The sequence below is a fragment of the Hippichthys cyanospilos genome, chromosome 10 (genome assembly GCF_059441005.1).
Source record: "Hippichthys cyanospilos isolate Australia breed blue-spotted pipefish chromosome 10, RoL_Hcya_1.0, whole genome shotgun sequence".
In the NCBI taxonomy this organism is placed as follows: domain Eukaryota; kingdom Metazoa; phylum Chordata; class Actinopteri; order Syngnathiformes; family Syngnathidae; genus Hippichthys; species Hippichthys cyanospilos.
Genome location: NC_142378.1, coordinates 5,779,827 through 5,802,500, shown reverse-complemented (window position 1 = coordinate 5,802,500; position 22,674 = coordinate 5,779,827). Strand labels below are relative to the sequence as shown.

Genomic DNA, 22,674 nt, shown 5'->3' with positions numbered 1-22,674 from the left:
TTAACCAAAATGGAAGACGTAAGACAAATATTCGATCACGCGCAGCGTTATGGATGCATGGCGTGAGCGATGCAACGACGGGCGCCGCGCACGGCTAATCCGTGGCTCATTAGGTGCATTGTGGGGATGCTGATGTCATGCAAGTTAATCTGTTGGCCTCCGCTCGGCCCGGCGGGACCTCTTTGTCCGCGGTCCCGCCCCCCTGGAGACACATTCGTTAAGACTGACGCTGATACTTTTGTGTGCGTGCGCGCGCGGGACCATGCAAAGAAGACGCCGGCCGTAAAGCCATTGCTTTCTCAGCATGTGCCCCGTTGCACGTACACCAGAGGCGCGTGCGCGCGTTTGCCATTAGCCAAGACGCATACGGCTTATTTACAGCGATATTACCCCATACATCAATGGGTGATAGTTTGCAACGTGAATGATATAATTTAGCAATGAGTTTCTTCATGTTCCACTTCATTTGCTCTTAATTTGAAAAGGAAAATGCATTGTTCCTGTCACGGCATTGAAAAGCATCATATTAGGTTAAAACTTAAAGGGATTCAACATTTTGCAAGGGTGTCACTATAAAAATATCATTTAGCAATGAGTTTATTCATGTTCCACTTCATTTGTTCTTCATTTGAAAAGGAAACTATATTGTTCCTTAAATTAAAAAGCATGATATCAGATTAAAATTTTAATTCAAGGCATACAATTTTGCAAAATGGTCACTACGAAAAAAATAATATACCATAAAATAATCTAGCGGCACCTTTGTTCATGTGCCAATTAATTTCCCCTTAAATCGAAAAGGAAAATGTAAGGTTCCTGGCCCGCAGAAGCTTCATTTGGGCATGACTAAAAGGCGCAAACATTATCTTTAAGATTGAAGCCTGACGAGCTATTGAAAGCTTCTGTTTGGCGTTCAGTTTGTATTCAAGTCGGCCATTTTTTTTTCTGCCTTGCGCATGCGCGATGCGAATGACTTGCAGATCGACCAACTTTGCTCGATAGCTTGGCGTGATGTCATCAACCCCAACGTTGGACATTTGCAAGCCTTTCGATGATGTCCCATTATACAAAAGTCACATTACTCTAATTATGACATAATAAATATATGAATATTTCATCACATTTATAAATAGTGTAGTTGTTTTTGCTATCTTTGCATTTTTACTGTTTTTGTACATAGAGAAAATAATAATATTTGTACATTTATGGATAGGGCTGATGCCGCTGAACATTTGAGGGGTTGAAAGTAAACGGATGCAAAGGATCAGATCCTCATACGAATTGTGAAACACGCGTGTCCCTTTGACAGCGATCTTAACGGAATGTCATCTTGCCAGCCGCCAGGTGCTAGCAAATGTCATCCCTGGAAGCCCCCCCCACACACACAAAAAAAGGGGAAGAAGCCTCGCTGCCCCTCCTCTTTTAATAGTCTGTTAAATGTCTATTCTTTGTCATCCCTTTCACTTTTGGACGGCCTTCTTTGTGTGCAGGCTGTGGGAAAGTTTCCTGGGATGGTGAGGTCATCCCCCCCCAACACACACCTCCCACCCCCAGCCCAAGTTTTTTTTCCTGACCTGGCTGGACTGACGTGTCCCCCGGCGTCTCTGTCCTATTTCCCCTTGCAGCAAAATCCCCGGAGGATGTTGAATAGGACCCGCATTGAAAGGCTGCACTATCCGATTATCTCAAGTGAGACAGAAGATGGAGACGGCCGTCCAAAGGCCTTTTTTTCCCCTCTCTACTTCTCAGATTTTTTTTCTTTCCCTAATTCTGTCCCTGAATTGAGTTCTTGTTCGATCCACGAGGGGTAAATTTGCAGTGCGCCCAATTGAGTTATCCGCGTTCCACTTGATGCCGTTTGAAAAGATGACTACTTACTGCCCCCTACTGGCAACCAGAGCTTTGAACTAACCACCTTGGGCGGTTGGGCAGAAGTCCCCAACCGCTCGGTACCGGTCCGTGGATCAACTGGTACCTGGCCGCATGGGCCACACACCAAATTGTGATGTTTTGGAAGCGATTTAGTTAATCCTTTAACAGTTGATTCCTTTCTGCTTTGTTTGGCTTGATCTTTGTTCTTTGGTGCCGCCTCTGGGCACTGTTGATATTACATTTTGTAGTGAGGAAGGACGGTTCGGCCTGACTGGGAGCGGTCCCTGTTGGTGACACACACTTTGTCATGTAACAGAAATATGATATTTATTTTGTTATTCTATTAATCATCAAACTTAACATTACTATAAATCATAAAACATTTCAAGTTTTTCATTTATCAATATAAAATTTGCTCGTTTTTGTACTTTACGTTACATAATCATCTCGCGGGCCAGGGCTGACTGAATACAGTAAAACAAAATACAAAAGGTGCGTCATGTCTTTTTAATGATCTACATCAGATTTAATTATAAACATGTGACATAGCAATAGCATAAATCCTGAGTTACACTGGTTATTTTATTTATATATATATATATATATATATATATATATATATATATATATATATATATATATATATATATATATATATATGTGTGCGCTATATACAAAAATATACAAACTACTTTCACACATCTGCATAAATATTTGAAGAGGTGTAAACACAAAACGTCATCAAATATACAACAAATATTTTAGAACTTAACAGTTTTCTACGTTTTAATTAAATAAGCATTTTAAAACAACAGAATTTATAAAAAATTATATATATATGGACATATTATGTCGTTCATGTAACCATGTTATTTGTTATTATTGTTTGTAAAAACCGGGGGCGTTTACGATAGCTTTGGCTCCCTCTAGCGGCAATAAATCGCAGTACAGTATTTACACTTGACTGTACTGTAAAAAAAACACATTTTCACAAAAAAATGAGACGACAGATCACAAGCATTAATATGAATCATATTTCGGTGCTTGGTATTGCGTAGATATGAATCAAATGAGAGCCTTAATAATCATTAGTTCAATGTGAAAACAAAGTGAAATGAATGAACTTGTAGTAATAAATCTTGGGATGTTTTTCATTAGTTGTATTTACAATTATGAACGGTCTCATTTAATTCATATTTAAATAACTCATTCAATCCCAAAATCATATTTTCAAGCGAGTTTGACAGTCATTCAGAAACTTTATTCATTTGACAAATGAAAACACTTTTTGTAGCTGCGATTGTCTTGACTTCGTAAAGACATATAAATATGTGTTTGGGATTGAACGAGTTAATGATATTGCTTATAGTTTGTTGCCTCATTTTAATTGCGTAAATTTTTTGCTGTGGATTGCTTGACTTCTTGGAGCTTCCCGATTACGTCCGAGTGTCCTCGGTAGAGGACGTTCCGATCATGTCTCAAAAGGGACACAAGAGTTGGACACAAATGATATGTGAGGATGGGGACGATATAGGAAACGTTTGACTTTTGAAGCGGTCGCGCCTGCGGTCCAGGTTTTGCTTGGGGCCGCCCACTTCCTGCGGGAGCCGCTCACTTCCTGTGCGAGCCGATCATGACCTTGGAGACAAAGTTGACGATTGCGCCGGCCGGCTGCTCGGGGTCGTGTTCGGCAAACACGTGGCAAATGTTTTCCGTCTCGCTCTGAGATTTGCGGGCCACGAAGCCAAATACCCTGACGCAAAGACAAAAAAACATGACAACACAATTTGGCGGCCATTTTCAGTCAAACGAAAAGCAAGAAAAAACATGGAATCCCCACTTATTATGCGTGTTTTTTGGAACATAAAGGCCTAGCCATGAATATCATTTTGGATGATGTCATAATATTGGGATGATTATCAATTTGCTATATGAAATACTTACTTTGCGGTGGAGCCGCTTCCTCTTGTCCATCTGTGCGGAACAAAATTTTAATTAAAAATAGAACAATGTGCCAGAGTCAGCCAGTTGCTTCATGTTCCAATCGTTTTGCTGTTAATTTGAAAAGAAAATGTACTAGTCCTGTCACCAACAATTAGCATTCAAAACAGTGTTTAAAAAAATGTATCAGCGATTGATAATATATTTAAAGGAGGCAAAAAAATGGGCTGGAGTTCCTTTGTGTTTCAATCAATTTTTCAATTCTTAATTTGAAAAGAAAAATGTACTTTGGGCATTATAGCTGTGTTAATTTGAAAATGGCATAGCTAATGACGATGTGTATCTGTATAACAGTCACTAACAAAATTTATGAATAAGTTGTTTGATGTTTCAATTGATTTGCTCTTAATTTGAATAGAAAATGTATTTTGGGCATTTTATTTGTTTTAAGTTGAAAATTACATCACTAATGACAATGCGCATCCAAATAAAAACCACTCAAACGATTTATCAATAGGTTCCTTCATGTTCCAATTGATTTGTTCTTAATTTGAATAGTAAAGGATCTCTTGGACATTAGAGCTGTATTTAATGATCACTATTCAATTAGAAATGGGTTGCACCATATTCCAATTGATTTGCTCTTAATTTGAACGGAACAATGTACTTTGGCCAATAGATCTGTCTTGAAAATGTTATCGCTAAAAATGAAACACATTTGTGTACAAGTCCAATACAAATGAGCAATAAATTGATTCATGTTCCAATTCATTTGCTCTTAATTTGAAAAGAAATACATACTTTCTCTGCGTTTAAAACTGTGTTTGAAAGCATGAAGTGAGTGTGGTTTTTTTTTTCTTTTCTTTTTTTTTCAAAGCTTGCCAGACTGACTCAGTTTTTACGTGTCGCAAGATATTGCAACACACACGACTGTTTGAAAAAGTCATGCTTCCGAGTGTCAAACGTTAACGACACGGAGTTCCTGAAGTGGGATGGCGGACATGTCGGGTCTTGCGGTCACATGACTCACCTCCTTCCTTGCGGGTCCAAGGAACAGAAAATCACTGTATTGACTGCGTAGTGTCTTCTGAAAAACAGCCTGCGGGGACCACATCCATTTCTCACTTTTATTTTGATACGTGACAGGTGCAGCGCCGCTCACATCATGGATGAACTTACGCAAACGGACATTTGACGTCGAAAGCCGTCATTGGCGGCGGACGACTCGCCAAGCGGGATTACTCACTTCCTTTGGTTGTCGGTGAGGGTGATGCCCTGCGCCGACACCTTAAAGTGGACCACGGTGGAGGCCGGCGGGGGGTCCGCTCCCAGCGTGGTCGTGGCGGCTTTCTGGACCGCCTGCTGGCCCGTTAAAGACTCCAACTCCACGGAGCCCAGGTACCACACGTTGCATGCTAACACCAAAAAAGTCCAATTATCAAATGTCAAAAAAAAAAAAAAATGATGCATGGGCATACATCTATCTACTCATTTTTGTAAAGACCCTCCAAGGAAAGAGAAAACCATCTCATCACCGCATCTCTCTGCAGTGACTATAAATGAGATCATAATCTATGAAAAATGTACAAATATACCTGATAAAATTGTAGGCCTGGAACAAAAAACAGCAACTTTCATTTTATTTTATTTCATTTTATAATTTGATGACATTATTTTGTTGCTGATGTAGAATATTTTGGGCCAAAATGCCCCTACAATGCCGTGACAAGAAGTGCTTTAGTTTGAAGCAAAAGGGAAGACTGTATAGGCGGTGAAAAAAAAGTTGTGTACCCGCTCCTTGTTTGAGAAGCTCAGCTGCTGAGTTTGTTGCTGTCTTTACAGGCGAGTCACTCATTTCCTCAAACGGGTCTGAAAGGTCACACGAAAGGTCAAACGTAAACATACTGGCTCCATGTAGCGACATCGGGCCTGAACTTCCCACCTCGCTATTAAATATGATTTGGTGGCAACCCGCTTGGTTAAAACACAGCTGATTTGGGTTCGATATCAGCCTGATAAAGTTGTTAAGTTGCCCATTGATGGATTTGACGTTCCGTACCTCTGTCAGGCAGAATGAGCTTGCAGGGTAGAGCCAGAGGCGTGATGGAGTGCTGACACACCAGAGCGGTGAGGCTTCCTGCAAGAAAAATCACCCACGTGACCAACAGAAGCAAAAACAACCACAAAAAAATGTTTGAATGAATCACTGAACACAACGGAAGCTTGTGCTGGACAGCAGCAACCAGCAGGGGGGAGCAGTGAGCCACTTAACGCTGCCCTACAAGTCATGGTTGTCAAATGACAAGTTGTATGGAAGAACCATCAATCATTTAAACGTTCCTTATGAAGAACAACATAAGATTCATTATATCAAAATATGTTGTCCAGCGTCCTTAGCAGATTCTCACCAAAGAAGGGCTCATCGGGGCAACCTTTAAGACGAACTCCTTTCTGCGTACACTCTATGAGGAAATGTCTCACCAGCTCATTGGCCGGATCTCCAACTGCAAAGACGCACAATGCCCATTGTATTCATATTCATTCATACAGTACGTTCACCGAAAAAAAAAAAAAAAACGCAAATACCATTTCAAGCATCTTGCGCAGTCAAGGGAATGAGCAACAAACATTGAAATCCGATAGATCTGAAAAATTCCCTCCCCAACAGCTATAATAATAGGCTTAAGATTTTGAAGGTACCTTTTTTGCTATGATGCACCACGGATGGAGGCGGAGTCGCCACTTTCATAGCCAATCCGTAAGCCCCGCGGAAGGAATGACTGTCCCGGATGATAAACGAGCCCGGTTCCTTATCCTTTAGCACCGAGATCGCTAAGGGGGGGTCAAAAAGACCAATTCAGAAAAGGTAGATTGTTTTCATCCGTTTGAACGTGGCTGGGAAGCGTACCTTGATCTCTGGAAATATCGGGCTTGTACCAGAACTTGGAAGTGTCCTGAACAAACTTGACGGTGTCCTGCTTACTGCCGAACTCTGAAACAAAATAAAAGGGGAACATGAGCAAACTCAACTGACAAAAGGAAAATGTTGCTCATTGTTGTTTGGACACCATTTTACGTTTACATAAAAGATTAGTTTAAGTCAGCGTGTCACATACACGCCATCGTAACCTTGTTGAAAACGTCAAGTATTTACGGCAAAATGAGTTTTGCGATATTCAGTTTTTACATTGACACCAAAATGTTGGTGCATCGTATACATGGTAACATAGAAAATACCAGAATTTTTCATGTACACAGATGCATCCTATAGTTGGAGAATCACAATAATTTTGAGTTTAAACAGCTATTTTTCACATCGCACTAGTAAACGCAAACAGGGCTTGTTACAGTTGTGTTGGTGCGATATTCTAAGAACTCGAGCTGCGTCGCGAGGAAAAAGAAAAACAACCGCTCGGAGCGCATTCAACGTTTCACTGATGAGGCGTTCACGGACCTCTCACAATGTGGGAAATCCGAAACACACTTGACACGCAACAAATATATAACTTACGGATTTGAACACAAGAGAATATGAAGAATTTACAAAAAATAAGGGTCGTTCTGATTTGCTCAAGTTTTGTCGCCAAATTGTTGGAGCGTCCTACACACAGTAACATAGAATATACCGGAATTTGACTCAAATTAAGAATGCGTCCGATAGACAGGTGCGTCTTATGTTTGGGCGGATTTGGGTAATATTAATGAAAATCAACACTAGGCTTTTACCTGGTCCGGGTGACGAGGTCCCACTCACACCTCTGAAGGGCTCAGGGGTCAGCGAGGAGAACGACAGGCTGCGGCCGCCGTCACTGTCCGGATTTGAAAAGTCGCAGAGAGAAAGCAGGCAAGAACCCGGGTCGCCCACGTCGGTCGCTCTCCTCTTTTCGGGCAAAAGAGGAGGAAGCGCCGCTTGGCCGCCGAGGCCCAGGACCCTCAGGTCCCCCATGGCCTCCAGCAGGCTCTGCTCCAGGTGGCCGTTGGGCGGCGAGCGTCCGTCCGTCTCCGTTTGGATCGCGGCCGGCCCTTTAAGAGGCGTGGCGGGCCGGCCTCGGGCATTGGGGGTGCTGCGCTTGATGGGAGTGGAGGGCCGCGACGAGTTGGGACTTTGCTGGTGCCGCGCTGGAGGCGGCGTGATGCTGCCCGGGACATACGTCAATATTTGCAATTAGAGGAAAAAAAAACCAAAACTCCATAAGAGGGCTGTGTCAAAAAAACGATTCACATAAGAATCTTTCACCGTCATTCAGAATTGATTTGCAATGCCCCAAAATGGATATTAGGGTTGTCATGTTGTTTAGGTGTCTGAAGGCATATTCCTCACAGTTCAAAAAAGAATTTTTGTTCTGTCTCGCAACACAGACTAAATGTCTGATGATTCTGTGCGCAAACAAATTGAATCATTTTATATTGATCCAAGTCTTTCCATCCATCCACTTTCTATAGCGACAGTCCATCTGGCTCCTTCTTTTCTCTCTCTATCTCTCTAAAGGAGCCAAATGGATTGACGTTAATATTTAATTAAGGTGGGCAGCCCAAAGTCAAACTCAAAGGTGTCAAAGTCAAGGCCTGGTGGCCAGATCCAGCCCGCCACGGTCATTTTTTGTGGCCCGCGAAATACAATTACACTGCAAACTAAAAAAAAAAAAAAAAAAAGGCTTATAAGAAATGTGTTTTTATTATCTATCAACCTACCTATTACCTGTATTATTTTCTCCAGTGAATTTTCATTCCTATGATGTTTACTAAACTGAAATATGCTCGAAAAAATACGGTATGCAATTTGAATGTATTTTTCTAAAAACGATGCGTGATGTGTGCCTACCTGTCCGTGTGTGGGAGGGGGCTGCTTGATGACACAGAACGCATGGAACCAAATAAACGTGGACAGGAAGTAGAGCTTATAGAAACATCTGATCTGAACAATTCTCCGTCGAGAGAGCTGCCGCTGTGGTTTGCGCTGTCCAGGAAGCTTCGGGAATCTACGGGAAAAAAAAAAAAAAAGGGTTAGCTCGGCTCATTTTTTATTTAAAATTGGAACTGATAACAAAAAAAATAGTAAAAGTTGAAGACAACTTGAAAATTTAGCATTTGAGCCATAAACTTGAGGTCATAAGGTCCCCGGGCCTTGAGTTTGACATCTGTGTATTATAATAATAATTCATGTAATGTAATTTATGATTTATATTTTGTTATTATTGATTTATTTGTATAAAGTAATATATTGTCATATATATTACATTAATATAATGATATTTAATGATAATGATATATAACATACTTATATTGTATAAAATATATTTATATAACTTATTCCTTAAATAGTAAAAATAATAATGAATTTATAACGAATATAAAATAATCAATTAGAAAAGTATGATTATATTTGTTTAAAATATTTATGTATATTGTAAACAAATATATTTACATAATTGATCACATAAGTAGTAAAAATAATAAATTATAACAATAATTATTAGTTTAAAGTATAATATATGATATTAATATACCAATATTTGTATACCATATTTATATTGCATACAAAAAATACATTTATGTAATTTATTACATTAATTATGTAATTATTATGTAATAAAAATACATTAAAACGAATATAATTAATTAAATAATGTAATAATAATACTTAATATAATATCACACTATATAATATAATATAATATAATATAATATAATATAATATAATATAATACATTGTAATGTAATATAATATAAATAATTCTACTGCCGTGTTTACAACAAGATTAGTCTTGAATGATATCTTGAAACGATGGGATTTTGTTTTGGTGCGCAAGATGTTCAAAAGTCTTCGGGCGCTATTGCCCCTTGCCCTGATTGGTCCATTCAGTCCAGGCAGTACTCAAGCGTACCTTGTATTCAGAAGAGTGGCACGCTCCAAGCTGCCAACATGACATGTTGACATTGAAAGAAGGCGCGTCACGCAGAAGACATGAGCGCGGCGTGAGTCACCGCGGAGGCAGTCAAAGGGTTCCTTGTTCGGACGGACCGGCCTCTCGGCGCCCCCGCCCGCCTCTCGTCCCCCGCCCGCCTCTCTTTTGATTCAAGGAATCCGAGATGGAGGAATTTGCTTTCCAGACCAGCCTTGTTTCAACTCAACAACATGGCTTGGGGGAGATTATATAAGCGCACGTGCGCCTTGAAGGAATTCCGCCTTCGGAGCATCCAGCTGGCGCAAAGTCAATCTCGTTGAGGAGAGTTCCCACTTTTTGCTACCGCCTTCGCCGTGACACCTTTTTCACCTCAAGGACATTTAACAAACGCGAGCTCCACTAACCTACTTCCGCCAACGTGTGGACGCTAACCTCCTCCAACCAATTGTCATCACACGACAACTATCCCCAAATATATTTCGATATATTGAAATGGAAGCGGTGAGCAGCACTGTTAGCGGCTGCCGTTAGCGGCTAACAGCCCCATCGCCGACCAGAACGGTTAAATGACTTTTTAAACACCCTTTTTAATGAATGTAAATGATTCAACTAACATACTTGCTGTTCCTACTGGTCACTTTTTAACGAAGCAGGCTTTTTTAAATGCGCTGTTTTAGCTAGCAAAAATTGCTACTGGAAAAAGGAGAGAGGATACTAACACCAAACAGGAGCGACACAGCCAAGAAAACAAGAAAATATGAAGAATTTGCAAAAGATTTTACATTGACTAAAATGGAAGTCTGAAAATAAAATCCACTTTGAGGTTTTTTGGGCCAAATTCTTTCCCCTCGGAGCCCGCGCTGTGACGATTTCTGGGACGACCCAAATTGAGTCAAAGTCAATGAATCCGAGCGCCTGCTGGGGCTTCCCTCCTGCTGACAGAGCGGTCTAGTCACAGAAAGAAAATATTTCAAATAAAAATAGGTACGTCTGGAATATTTGAACCGTTTTTTTTTTTTTTTCCATGATAGTAAATTACAAATGTCAACTGTGGTCTTGCGCAACGTAATGCATAAAATCTTGGCGCGGTAGTAAAATGCCTTGAAGTCGAGGTTCAATATTACGTGGAAAAAACGTTCCAGACGTTTGAGCACGTTTTTCAGCTGATTCCAAATTCCTGAGTCCTTGCCCATCTGCTTCGCTAATCATGGAGGATGGGGGCCTTACAATCGTGCTTTGCAGCCTCCGCTTTTTTTCATCGATTTGAGGAAAGCAAAGTACAAATACTGTAAATGTTGGATCAAAGCAGATTTCAACGATGCAAATTAAACTCAACTGAATTATGAAAATAAGTGCTCCACAACTCGTGAGGGGAAACTCGGTCTCATTGGGATTATATTGGGATTTTGGGGGGTAAAGTGTAAAATTTGGGGAAAATCGTGAATATTTGAAATGAGGAAACTACTAGCTAATTTGTTGAAATGAATAGGAAGAATTGTTTGGAACAAGATGCATGTGGAAAAATTGTAAAGAATAAATATTAATATTGTGTGTGTGAAAGAGAGAGAGAGAGAGAGAGAGAGAGAGATGTGAGAAGGAGCCAGATGGGCTGTATATTAAAAAAAAAAAAAGACAAATCATTCCAGTGGAGGTTATGGAACTGAGTATGTTTTTACTAGAATTTGGGAAAAATTGTGATTTTTTTTTTTTTTTGGCGGAAAATACAAACCCACATGGGGTGAAGTTTTGATGTTGATATTAGAATCATGTTAATTTTATAAAATATGATATTTGCCAATAGTTTGAGGAATAAAAACAGGAATAACAGAAAAAAGCCTACATCCCTCACACAGAAAAAAAACATTTCACAAATCTCACTGGAAGTTATGGATATGAGTATATTCTGTGAGTGTGTGAACTTTATCTCCATCTGGGTGAAATTTCAGCTCCCAACTGACTTGATGTGAAATGCCTTTGATGTAAAAATCAAAGGATTAAACAAAATGTCTACTTTTGTGTCATTTTTGTCACTCCTACTAATGGGACTAGGGTGATGCTGTGTTAAACTTTGAACTTTGATGTTGTCATCAATAGGGTGAAATTTCAGTTCCCTAGTGTCTTCTTTCAATGCCTTTCTTTCAATGTGAACATTTTATATGTAAAAATCAAAGGATTGGACAAAATACTCATATTTTTGGGTGATGTCGAGCACTTCTTTGCACAAGGTACGCGATACAATGACAATAAAGAAAACTTCCGTTAATGTGATATTTAGCAGTCGTGCCATGTTGAACTTTGACACGTTGTCGCCATCCGGGAGAAATTTCAGCTCCCTACCGTCTTCGTTCATGACTTTTTTGTAAACATTGGAGAAAATACCGCACAAGAGCTCAAATTTCTTTCCGGCAGAGCGAAAGTAAGCGAGAGCGCAAACGTCTGATGAAAGAGAAAGGAATACAAAAAGGAGAGAGAAGGGAATGTGTGACACACGAGCGCTTACATACCAAGCCATGCGGTCATGATGCGACACTACGCAGGTTTCCTGTTTGCCCCCAAAATCCCGGCCTCTTTCTCTTCCTCCCAGAGTTTTGCGGACGTTCTCCTCCTCTCCTTAAACTCGGTAGCGGAGGCGCTTGCTTTGACCGCTCTTTGTCACGGAGCGGAGCGCAGCGCCGCCATGGCCGATTCCTTCTTTCCACAGATGGAAAAATCGGGCCCGTTTTTGTCGCTACTTGTTGTGACACGGCTCGACTTGTGCGTTTCCATGGAGGAAGGGACACAACGGAGGGGAGGGAGGGGGAGACTAAAAGCCACAACCCCCCCCCCTTTCCACCCTCAAACCGACTGACCACTGAGCATTGTTCATTGTGGGACGCCGGGAGAACTTTCCCCCAATCGGAATGAATTACAGCGAGGAGAGGGGGGGGTCAAAGGTTACATGTGGCCTTTTATGGGCAATAGAGAGAGAAAGGGGGTGACAATGCTGGTGAATGGAGGGGGGGGTCATCTGTCCTTCTGCTCACTACAAACACTGAGACAAAGGCACGCAGACACAAAGTGGCCACGTCTGCTGCCTTGTGTCAAGCCGGAGCGCATCGTAAATTACTCCATCTTGAAAAACGGATGTGTAAAAATGCGTACAGCACTCCGAAGGCCATTCCAACCATGCAAAGGTCTGAAGATGCGAAAGCAGTCCGTGCAGACCTCGCTATTCTTTTTTTGTTCTGACTTTCGGGTTCGAACAGTCAATTGTTTTTCTGAGTTAACGAATTTTTTGCCTGTGCTAAAACTGATAAGCTCAAGATATGCCATAAACATTCATTTAGAGCAGCGGTGTCAAACATACAGCTGGCCGGCCAATTCACCTTCAACGAATAGCCTATTTAAAAACCATGTTCATATATTATAAGGCACGTAGAATAGAAGCTAGCGTAGTGGGCGGGCTTGCACCATGCATCCACTAGATGGAGCTGCACTAAAGGGATTGTCAATAAAACAATCAGATGAGTCGGTCAAACTTTAATCAGAAATAAAGAATAAAGATGATTTGTGGAAAGTACCATCCGAAGAATGGGGGGAAAAATATCTCTTGATTACTTTAAGACTGTTTAGATTAATACCAAGAAGAATCAAGCGTTTAAAAGAATACAATTATGATTCAATTAACCAATCAACAAACTTAAAATATAGTTTTCCTGATTTCAAAACGATTTCTGGATTTATTTCTTCCAAAATTTTGCACCTTTGCTTCAAAACTGGAGCCAATATAGCGTCTCCATTTTTCAAACAAGGTGTTAATTTTGAAAAATACATTTATAAAAATACATTTATAACTGAAATGCAGAGGGGAAAACTGAAGAATTTACATGACAATGAAGGTATTTTATTTTTTCGCCCCCCAAAAATGAAAACTGGCGGTTTATGCACCGTATAAGGCACATCGAATTATAAGGCGCACTGTCAGCTTTTGAGAAAACCGAAGGTTTTTATGTGCGCCTTATAGTGCCGAAAATACGGTGGCAAGGGTGCCAAAGGTGTCGTTTGCCGACTTTTACATGAGGCGCTGTCTTCATCTCGCTTTTCAAATTAGCTGGACGGAGAAGAGCGCGCTGTAATTGTTGATCCTCGGGGTATTTTGACGAAGCGTGCCGCAGGCGGAACAGCTGATGCTGGATATCTAATAATAGTTTGGGGTGATAAAGGAAGACCAGCGCTGACAGGATGTCCACAGTACACACATCCTGTTGTGAGAGGGGGGCGTGGGATAGGCCCTTTTGTTGCTGCCACATCCGGCGCATGAATTTTCACTTATGTCAGAAATGAACTTCAGATAACAAAAGAGAATTGTCCAAATCGGCCATTTTCACTCAAGCCTCGCAGTGTTATTTGAAAACCAACAAAGGAAAGCGTACTTTTTTTGGAATTGCACTTGTGTTATTTTCCACTGCAAGATGATGATATTTGGATGTACTGTAAAGGCAGCAATACAAGCTAGATTTATTTAAAAAAAAAAAAAAAAAAGCCCTCCGTTGAGATAGACAATGACTTCCTGTTTACCACTTTGAAGACGGATGACTGTCTGGGAAAGAATGTGACCCTTCGGGACAGTTGAATTCCCGCTTCAATTATTTTCATGTCATGTTTACACTGATTACTGTAATCACAAATAATGAGCTGAGGCAATGACAACTGGGCTTCAGCCTACAGCAAACTCTAAACTAGCACCAAACCATTCATGTTGAGTTTATATACTGTATATGTATGTATATGTGTATATATAGGAGAAGGAGCCAGATGGACTGTCATTACAATATATTTTAAGGTTTTTGGTTGCAATTTGATTTAAAAAAAAGCTTGATATGAAATTGAATCATAATTCTATTCTAATAAACGCCTGATTGTCTTGGCATTGATCTTGGTATTTTAATGTAATCGAGAGGTATTTTGATATTTGATTTTTACTGTTAAAAAATGTATGTCTTTTTCTTTTTCTGCAGGACAAACTTTGGACAAGTAAGAAAATAGTGAGATTTTAAAGTACAGGAACAAGACCTTTCCCTGTCTTTATCTAAAAACGATTTACCAAAAGCAAAGCCATGCCCACATTGTCCACCGCTTGCAACAAAGTTCGTGCCAAGCGTGTGTGTGTGTGTGTGTTACGGCAAGACAACATTCCAGCCGTCTCTTGAACCTTGTCCGGCAGCCATCAGCGCATGTTTGCCCTCAAACTTCCCCAGCAGTCAAGCGCAACATCTCGTCTCCGCGCTCGCACCGGCGCACATCAAAACGTTCATCTGCTCCCGACAAGTTTTTACCTGGCGTCCAGCCGTGCCGGGCCCACTCGGCGCCGGTCCTCACGTGAGAAACTGGTTCCACTGGGGACAGAATAAGGGACACCGATAAAATTCCGAAAGCCGGCGAGGTGTCCGGTCGCCATGACGACGGGATTTCTTACTGTAAGGCGTCGGTGGAGACACCGGAAAAGCCGGAGTGGCCGGGACGCTTTCAAAGTCGTCCGCGCTTTCCGACTTGTGAGACGACAGGGAGGGAGGAATAAGACATATTATTTTTTCGCTGACCTATGAGGTGATAAATCCACACGCATCAGCAGATATGGGTCTTGTGATGCATGTGATGAGTACAGACTGTTTTAGTGTAAACAGGCAAGCTATTCATGCTAGCAACAGCTTAAAGGTCAATTCGCGGAAAATGAGACACTGCGCAAGAGTTTTCACGCTGCTATTTTAATTGTATCACAAGTCGATATAGAACAGGGGTGTACAAACTATAGCCTGGGGGGCGTTTGTGGCCCGTTGCCATTTTTTAGAAGATCTGTTACATATACAAAAAATGACATTTGCTACTAATAAATTCGGGTTAGGGTTATGTAAACAGGCAAGCTATTCCTGCTAGCCTGCAACACAGGCTAGCCCAGGGTCCGATGGTGTACACACTATAGGGGACCGTTTGTGGCCCCCTGCCATTTTTAAACGGCCCGTCGCATATGCTAAAAATGAAATGTTTTACTAATTCATTGCATATTTTGGAAGGCTATTCTAAATATGCAGAGATGAAAAATTAACTACCGTACTTTGTGGACTATAAGTCACAACTTTTTTCTCATGACTTGAACCCTGCGGCTTATGGTCCAGTGCGGCTTATCTGCAGGTTTTTTCCCCCCTTTCTTTTTTTGTTTCTGTTGCTACGACCTATGACTAATAGTGACAAAAAATAGTTCTTTCGCTCAACTTTTGATGCAGCAGCTTATATACCAGCGCGACTTATAGTCCGAAAAAAACATGCTATTTACAACTAAAACTATTATTTCTCTTCATACCACTGTGGTAAATACGATTTAATTTCTCCAAGCAAAAGTGGTTCACTTTCTTTGCTTTGTCAAAGAACAACTTGGGAACCACCTTCAAAAAATGGTAGTGTTACGACAGATAGCTCTGGTTTTGGTTGTGAATATCGGTTTAGCAAGTCCATTTGTTTGAGGAAAATGTGAACTTGGGATAACATTTGTTTACCTGTGATGACAAACGGGGAGGTGAATTGACCAGATAGTCCCCCGAATGTTGCAGTCCTTCCCCAAAACCATAAAAATCTGTCTTAAGCGCCCCAAGGCTGGAGTAGTCTGTCACATCACTGATCTGCTTCTGCCGCTTCCAGCCTGTACATGAGAAGAACCAAAAGGTGACGATAAGGAATACAAGCAGTGTGGGAGGCAGATAAAGAGGAGTGAGTCAATCAGACAGATAAGGATATGAAATGTAAGCATCCTAAAAAACAATAGAAAAATCCATGCTATGAATGCCCCTTCAAACAGATGCTAGCTAACGCTAGCTACAGTAGCTGGTGATCGACTTAAATGCTCACGTCAAGCCCTCAAGGGATTTACTTGACGTTCACAACAAAACTAAAACAATCGTCTTGTCTTGGTCTCAACCGAAAAAGGTCTTACTCTTGACCTCTAAAAATCCTGGTCTTGTCTTGGTCTCAACCTGTAAATGAATTGGTCTTGTCTGGGTTCCCAAAAGTCTTGGATTTATCTCCGTCTCGATCTCCAAAACCCTTCATCTTTTCTCGATCTTGATCTCTAAAAGTCTTGGTCTTGACCTCCAAGGTTCTTGCTCTTGTCTGGACTTACAAACGTCTTGGTCTGGTTTTGATCTCCAAAAGTCTCGGATTCATCTCGATCTTGACCTCCAAATGGATTGGTTTTGTCTTGGTCCCCAAAAGCCTTGGACGTGTCTCAGTCTTGACCTCTAAATGTCTAGGTTTTCAAAGGTTTTGGACTTGTCTCTATCTTGAACACCAAATCTCTTGGTCCCCGAATGTCTATCTCAGTCTCAATCTTCAAGAATTGACCTTGAAAAGTCTTGGTCTTTTCTTGAACTTGACTGGCAAAATTCTTGGTCTTGTCTCAATCTCAAACAGTCTTGAACTCCAAAATTCTCGGTTTTGTCTCAACTTCCAAAAGTTTTGGTCCTGTCTCAGTCTGGACCTCAAAAAGTCTTAGTCTTTATACTGTGGACAATGCCCTGAGCTTGGCCTGTGTGGTCTCGACTACAACAATACATTCGACTATTATCACCTGAGCATCTACTTGGGAAATTGGAGTATAGGCCCAAGAAGAAAACTACTGAAACTGGCTGAGCCACAGTACATCGAAATGATTGAATGTCCAAAATGTCTTACCACTCAGATGATTATTTCCCTTCTCACTGCTTTGGACGGAGGTGGATCGTGACAGGTGGCCAGAGCCAGTGGGAAGCGGAACGAAGGTGGGGTCCAGATCCAGAATCAGTTGGTTCAACTGCTCAATGGAGTCATCAATGTCTCCAGATAATGCAGCAAACTCTTCTTCTTGTGAAGATGACGCGTTCACGGACTGCGTTGACAGCAGAACTCTCTCCGTTGCTTCCTTGCTGCTACATCCTCTGCTCGGTGTCCGAGGCCCCAAAATCGGTGACGGTTTCTCTTGCCATATGTCGCAATCTCCATTTGAGACCAATTTTTTTTCGGTTTCTTTTTCCCGTTGGAACTTGAAGTGGCCATGTGTTAATACCAGTTCGGATTGAGGACAACCATCTAAAGGAGGAGCCACTGGATCTTCCTCGTCTTCCAATATTTCCGTCTCCCTTTCGCTGGATAAAGATTCTGCAGTCATAGCTTGTCCTAAGCAAAGCTGCTCTTTAGACATCCCCTCCTTTGTCATTTGACCTTCAGCAAACTCAGTCATGGCCGCCGGACCGGGCCGAGAAATGATTTCGTAGCTGCGGATGCTAGTCCTCTTTCAGAAGCCGACGTAGAGGTCGGAATAAATGCCGGCAGATGCCATTCGGTGAAGATTCCTCATCATGAATCTTTTTCCTCGCCCGGGCAAGTGCTGGAGACGTTTAGCTGTGAAGACACAAAAATTGGAGTCTTTCAAAGACAAACAGACTTTTTATTACGCGTAGGAGGACGGCGCGTGCATGTGTGTGTCGGGCTGTCAGTCACAGAAACGTGCCTGAGGTCAGACCAAATGTTGATTGTCGGCGCACGCAGAAACCGCAGTCAGTTCTGCTCACTCTTACTGTGTGTTCTGCACTTCTTGAAACAATACATGGAGTGCATACCAGGAGTGTATGAGCGCAGCCTCTTAAGTCCAGAGAGGCAATAAATTCCAGATACGCATGGTAAGATCTCACAGATGGTCTAATGCGGCAAATGGGGGTACGAGTAGCCCGCGGGGTACATGAAGGCAAGTACGTCAGATGTTAAACTGCATGTGTCCGCAAATAGAATTGAATGCCTTGGAATGAATAGTATATCCTGTATTTCCACAAATATAAGATGCGCCTGTGTATAAGACGCACTTTTAATTTTGGGGTCAAATTTTGGTATTTTATATGTTGCACTTTGGCAAATATGTAAAAAAGTATAGCAAAACGGAACAAATTTCATCTTTTGTAAACTTTAAATTTTCTTGTGTTATACTATTCCTGTGTGTGAAGAAGAGTGGACTCGAACATAGGTTCAGTCTGCTCGCTTCTTTTATTGAACGTAATGCCGAAACAATCTCAGCGAACACAAGCTGCTGTTTGTTGCGACGAGCACCTGCTGCTAACCGCCGACTGACGTCTGCCCTTTTGCTCGTACCGTTACAGTAATCATTGTAAGTAAGAATACTGCCGATATAAAAATGCACATCTATGCGATAAAACTCTGCTTCTGTGGCTGATGGATCAATCTTTCTCGAATGGTGTGGAATTAAAAATCATTCTAATTTATAAGTTACGGTTTATAGGACGCAGCCATACTTTTGGCCTTCATTTTGTCTTGATACTTGGGGAATTACAATAAATTTCATGCTAACGTAAATATTTCTTGTGCGTGTTTTTGTCCGTGGACATTTCCATTGGGGGTCCTTGGAAAATTTGCTTCCTAAAACGAGTCCGTAACACCAAAATGTTTGAGAACCCCGGACCTAAAGCTAACAGAGTTTTTAATCGATTCATCGTTGGTGGTCAGATTTATTCGTCAAAATGCCAAATATTGGTACAGATGATTGGGCTGCCGGGATAATCCGTCTGTCCCTGGTCACTAATGATAAATAATGCCATACAATGTTTTGAGTCACTTTAAAACAATTTAGCATCTGTTGCTTCACCAAAAAGCATTAAATTTCTTCTGGTGATCCCTGCAGAAACCCTCCAAAAATCTCAAGTACCCCTGAAGTGCCCTCCAGGGGTACTAGTACACCCATTTGAACTAAAACTTAGAGTAGATGTGCCCACATAAAGATAAACAACAGCGACAACATAGCAAATTCCAAGCAACGCTATTAAAAAGCAGCCTACTGTACCTGCAGTCCGGAAAAAAAACTTTCACTCTTCCCTCTGTAGACTGAGCAGAACAATAGATGTGCTGTTTGATTTTTATGAAACAGGAAGAAAGGATGACACGCAGGAAGGAAAAAGATGCATGGACATTAAAAAAAAACAAAAAAACAAGAGACTTCCCTGACTTTGGTCTTGGCTCTGTCATCCGTCCTAACTCTTGGGAAAGCAAGCGAATAAGTTACTCTTAAGGTGCTAACAGCCCACCTCCTGCCCCTCCTGTTTCTCTCCCCCACCTACGACCCAGCTACGCAATCCCCGCCTTCACTATTTTGCTTAGCTGAGTCCCTGAGTCCCCCCCCCCCCCACCCCCACCCCCCTCCGCATCCTGTCCCAGTTGACAGCTTGACCCAGGTATCTGCATGCACTTGTGCTTTTTTGCCTCAGTCGTAGGTGGAGGTTAAGGGGTGACCGTCCATCCAGGATTTCCAGCAGGTAAAAATGCTCATACGGCAAGGCATGAAGTGACCAATCAGAAAAGAGCATGTGCAAAGGCCTTGAGCTGCTCAAATATGGAGAAGGGAATGTAAACATGGGGGCGGGCTCTGAAGAGTCTTGTGTACAGAAGGGGGAAGGGACTAAATGCAACCTGCAACTTGAACCTGAAAGGCATGAGAGGAGCTAGAAAAGGGATGGATGGGAGGGAGGGAGGGACACTTTTGTGCTGATGGGGGCCGTACTGGGGGGGCCACGTGGAACCAAGCACTTCCGAGAAGGATGCATAACAAAAGGTGATTTTTATGGTAAAAATTCATCAAATGAGTTATGCTTTTTTCATTTGTCGTACTGTCTCGGTTCATGTTTACATGTGTTATATTGTAACGTTTTTCATTTTATTTATGTTTTCGCTCGTTAAATTTGAATTTCTGCATTAATAAAATATTTAAAAATTACATTAAGAAAATAAATAATAAAAACGCACTGGATTCGTAACTGTCACCAACATATATAAATGCAGTCAGGCGTGGGTATTAAATGTGTTTTAAGTTGCATGAAAAACCATTAGGTTAGAGTTGCCAATACCTAAGGAACGCACTTAGAATTTCAAGTACTTCTGAAGTGCCCAAAAGTGCCCTCTGATATAACAATTCTGAAGATAATTATGTTTTTTTTTTCCATTTCCACTCAGAGTGTGGCGAGGGTCCGCGTGCGGCACACAGGCCGCCAGTTGCCCATCCGTGAGCTCGAATTGAAGAAACGAAAGGCATTTGAAAGAAGAAGAAGCCAGGCAACGATGGGGAGCCAGAAATGCGAGAAGGTGGACTCGGAGCGGGCAGAGAGGGTAAAGTAGAACCACCTGTAGTTGAAAACAACATTCTTGAGGCGGGCTCTTCTTCTGATCGCCGCGCTCCTCGTGCACTTCACACAACGCCGATGCACGTTTGCATTTCCGATTCCCCGACGAGCTTTGTTGACATGCCACGCCGCTGACATGGTCTACAATGGTCGCGACCCGAATTGCGTAGCAGGTCAGAGCAGAGCAGATTTAGCAATAGCGTCAAACAGATGCAAGCTACAACTAGCACTTGAAGTCATTGTTTCGCATGACTCTGTGTTTTTCAATGATGATTCCAACTGAATGGAGAATTCCAGAAAAACATAAACAGGGTTCTGGCGGGTCGTCCTGTCGTCTGGATTATTGTCATTATAACCAGACTTTTGTAATCACAACAGCTGTAAACGCTCCTGCTGTTGACAGTACAATTACAGGAACCACAAAACCACAAGGAGCAGATGATTGAAAATAATTGAAATAATAGAAAATATAAAAGTCTTGCTTTCAGAGCGCTCATAAAAGCTTTAAAGTAGCAGTTCTTTTTCTTTTCAAATTAAGAGCAAATGAATTGAAACAAGGGTTGTTAAATTGTAAATTGTCACACTCTGCATTTGGAATAAAACTGCAGGTTTTGACTAAAGAAAATCCAAAAGGACTAAGACAACCAGAATTCTAAAACGCTGAGATCTCCCAGGGGCGTCGTTTTAACAACTTGTCATCTGGCAATTATGTTATCGCTCAAAATGATTATTGCATGCTGTTTGAATGAAGGTACAGTATTTGTTTGTTAACTGTGTTTAAAAAGTCTTGCTTACAGCCACAGTGGCACTCCAGAGTAGCAATTCTTTTTTTTTTTTTCAAATTAAGAGCAAATGAATTGAAACATATGTAGAGTAAATAGACGCACCCGGCATTTTGAATAAAAGTGCACTGTGGACTATGAAGTAACAAAATCCATCCCTTTTTAACAATCTCATGCTCTGTGACGACTACCTGAAAGTGACACCAAAACAAATTTTCAGAAGAAAAAAAAAGCTGCAGAGAAATAACGAGTGAGGAAAAAAAACACAAGTTTGTCTCCAGATAACAGCGTGCAGCCATACCAGTTTTGTAAAGTCGCTTGTCTTGGTAAGAATCTCGCCCGTCGAAAGTTTTCAACAACATCAAGGTTTTCCTCAAGCTTCCCAATATAGATCAAAACTTTAAAAATAGGTTGAAGCGGGAAAATATACGGAAAATGTGCCAAATGCGTAACCTACATGATGTTACTTCCGGTCTGCATACCGCAACACAATTCCAATATTGTGGCACAACAGCGTCCCCAACTGGGGATTTGCAGAACTTGATTGATACAAGAGGTTGACCATGCAATCAAAATTCTTTTAGTTGAACACCGAATGTCTTACCTTTGCAGCAAATCAGTTTCTCACGTTTCGCTGCCGTGCAGCTACATTAGCGATAGCCGTGAAGCAAGCGTAGAGCCACGCGTTGGTTAATCGTTAACGCATTGTGATCACGTGGTTGATTGAAACAAGTGGCGGAATGCCGGCTATGGTTGCAACCTGCAGGTAACAGACGCCTCCACTGGGATCATAACAGCAGACCTTTGAAAAATTGATATTCTCCTAGAGTGCACACCGCATTTGAAATGTCATTGGACACATCTGGGAAAAGTGTTAAAAAAAACGTAAACAATAGCTTATTTTGACACCAACATGAGAGGAGAGTCACTGGCACAAAAACAGACAAAAGGAGACGTTTTCCTGGTTTTATTTTAAAAAGTTACTCAACA

General features: G+C 41.4%; 1 protein-coding gene across 3 annotated transcripts; it reads right to left on the bottom strand.

The window, feature by feature from the left end:
• Window positions 1-2,507: 2,507 nt before the first annotated feature.
• LOC148416743 (tensin-3-like) lies at window positions 2,508-22,111 on the bottom strand. 3 transcript variants are annotated; one of them, XM_088425090.1, is made up of 16 exons: window positions 21,986-22,111; window positions 17,421-18,125; window positions 16,250-16,392; window positions 15,175-15,247; window positions 15,035-15,094; window positions 8,636-8,792; window positions 7,540-7,949; window positions 6,722-6,805; window positions 6,514-6,645; window positions 6,222-6,317; window positions 5,873-5,950; window positions 5,605-5,682; window positions 5,060-5,228; window positions 4,844-4,912; window positions 3,817-3,846; window positions 2,508-3,625 (listed from the first exon to the last, which is right to left on the bottom strand). In XM_088425090.1, the coding sequence occupies exons 2-16, from the start codon at window positions 17,962-17,964 to the stop codon at window positions 3,484-3,486; spliced, it is 2,265 nt and encodes a 754-aa protein (XP_088281216.1). In that variant the 5' UTR covers window positions 17,965-18,125; window positions 21,986-22,111; the 3' UTR covers window positions 2,508-3,483. The 3 variants fall into 3 exon arrangements, 2 of the variants coding, with proteins under 2 accessions (XP_088281216.1, XP_088281215.1); XM_088425089.1 differs by lacking the exon at window positions 21,986-22,111 and adding an exon at window positions 19,573-19,786; XR_015866931.1 differs by lacking the exon at window positions 21,986-22,111 and adding an exon at window positions 19,573-19,789 and having other exon boundaries at window positions 3,590-3,625; window positions 4,993-5,228.
• Window positions 22,112-22,674: the final 563 nt, after the last annotated feature.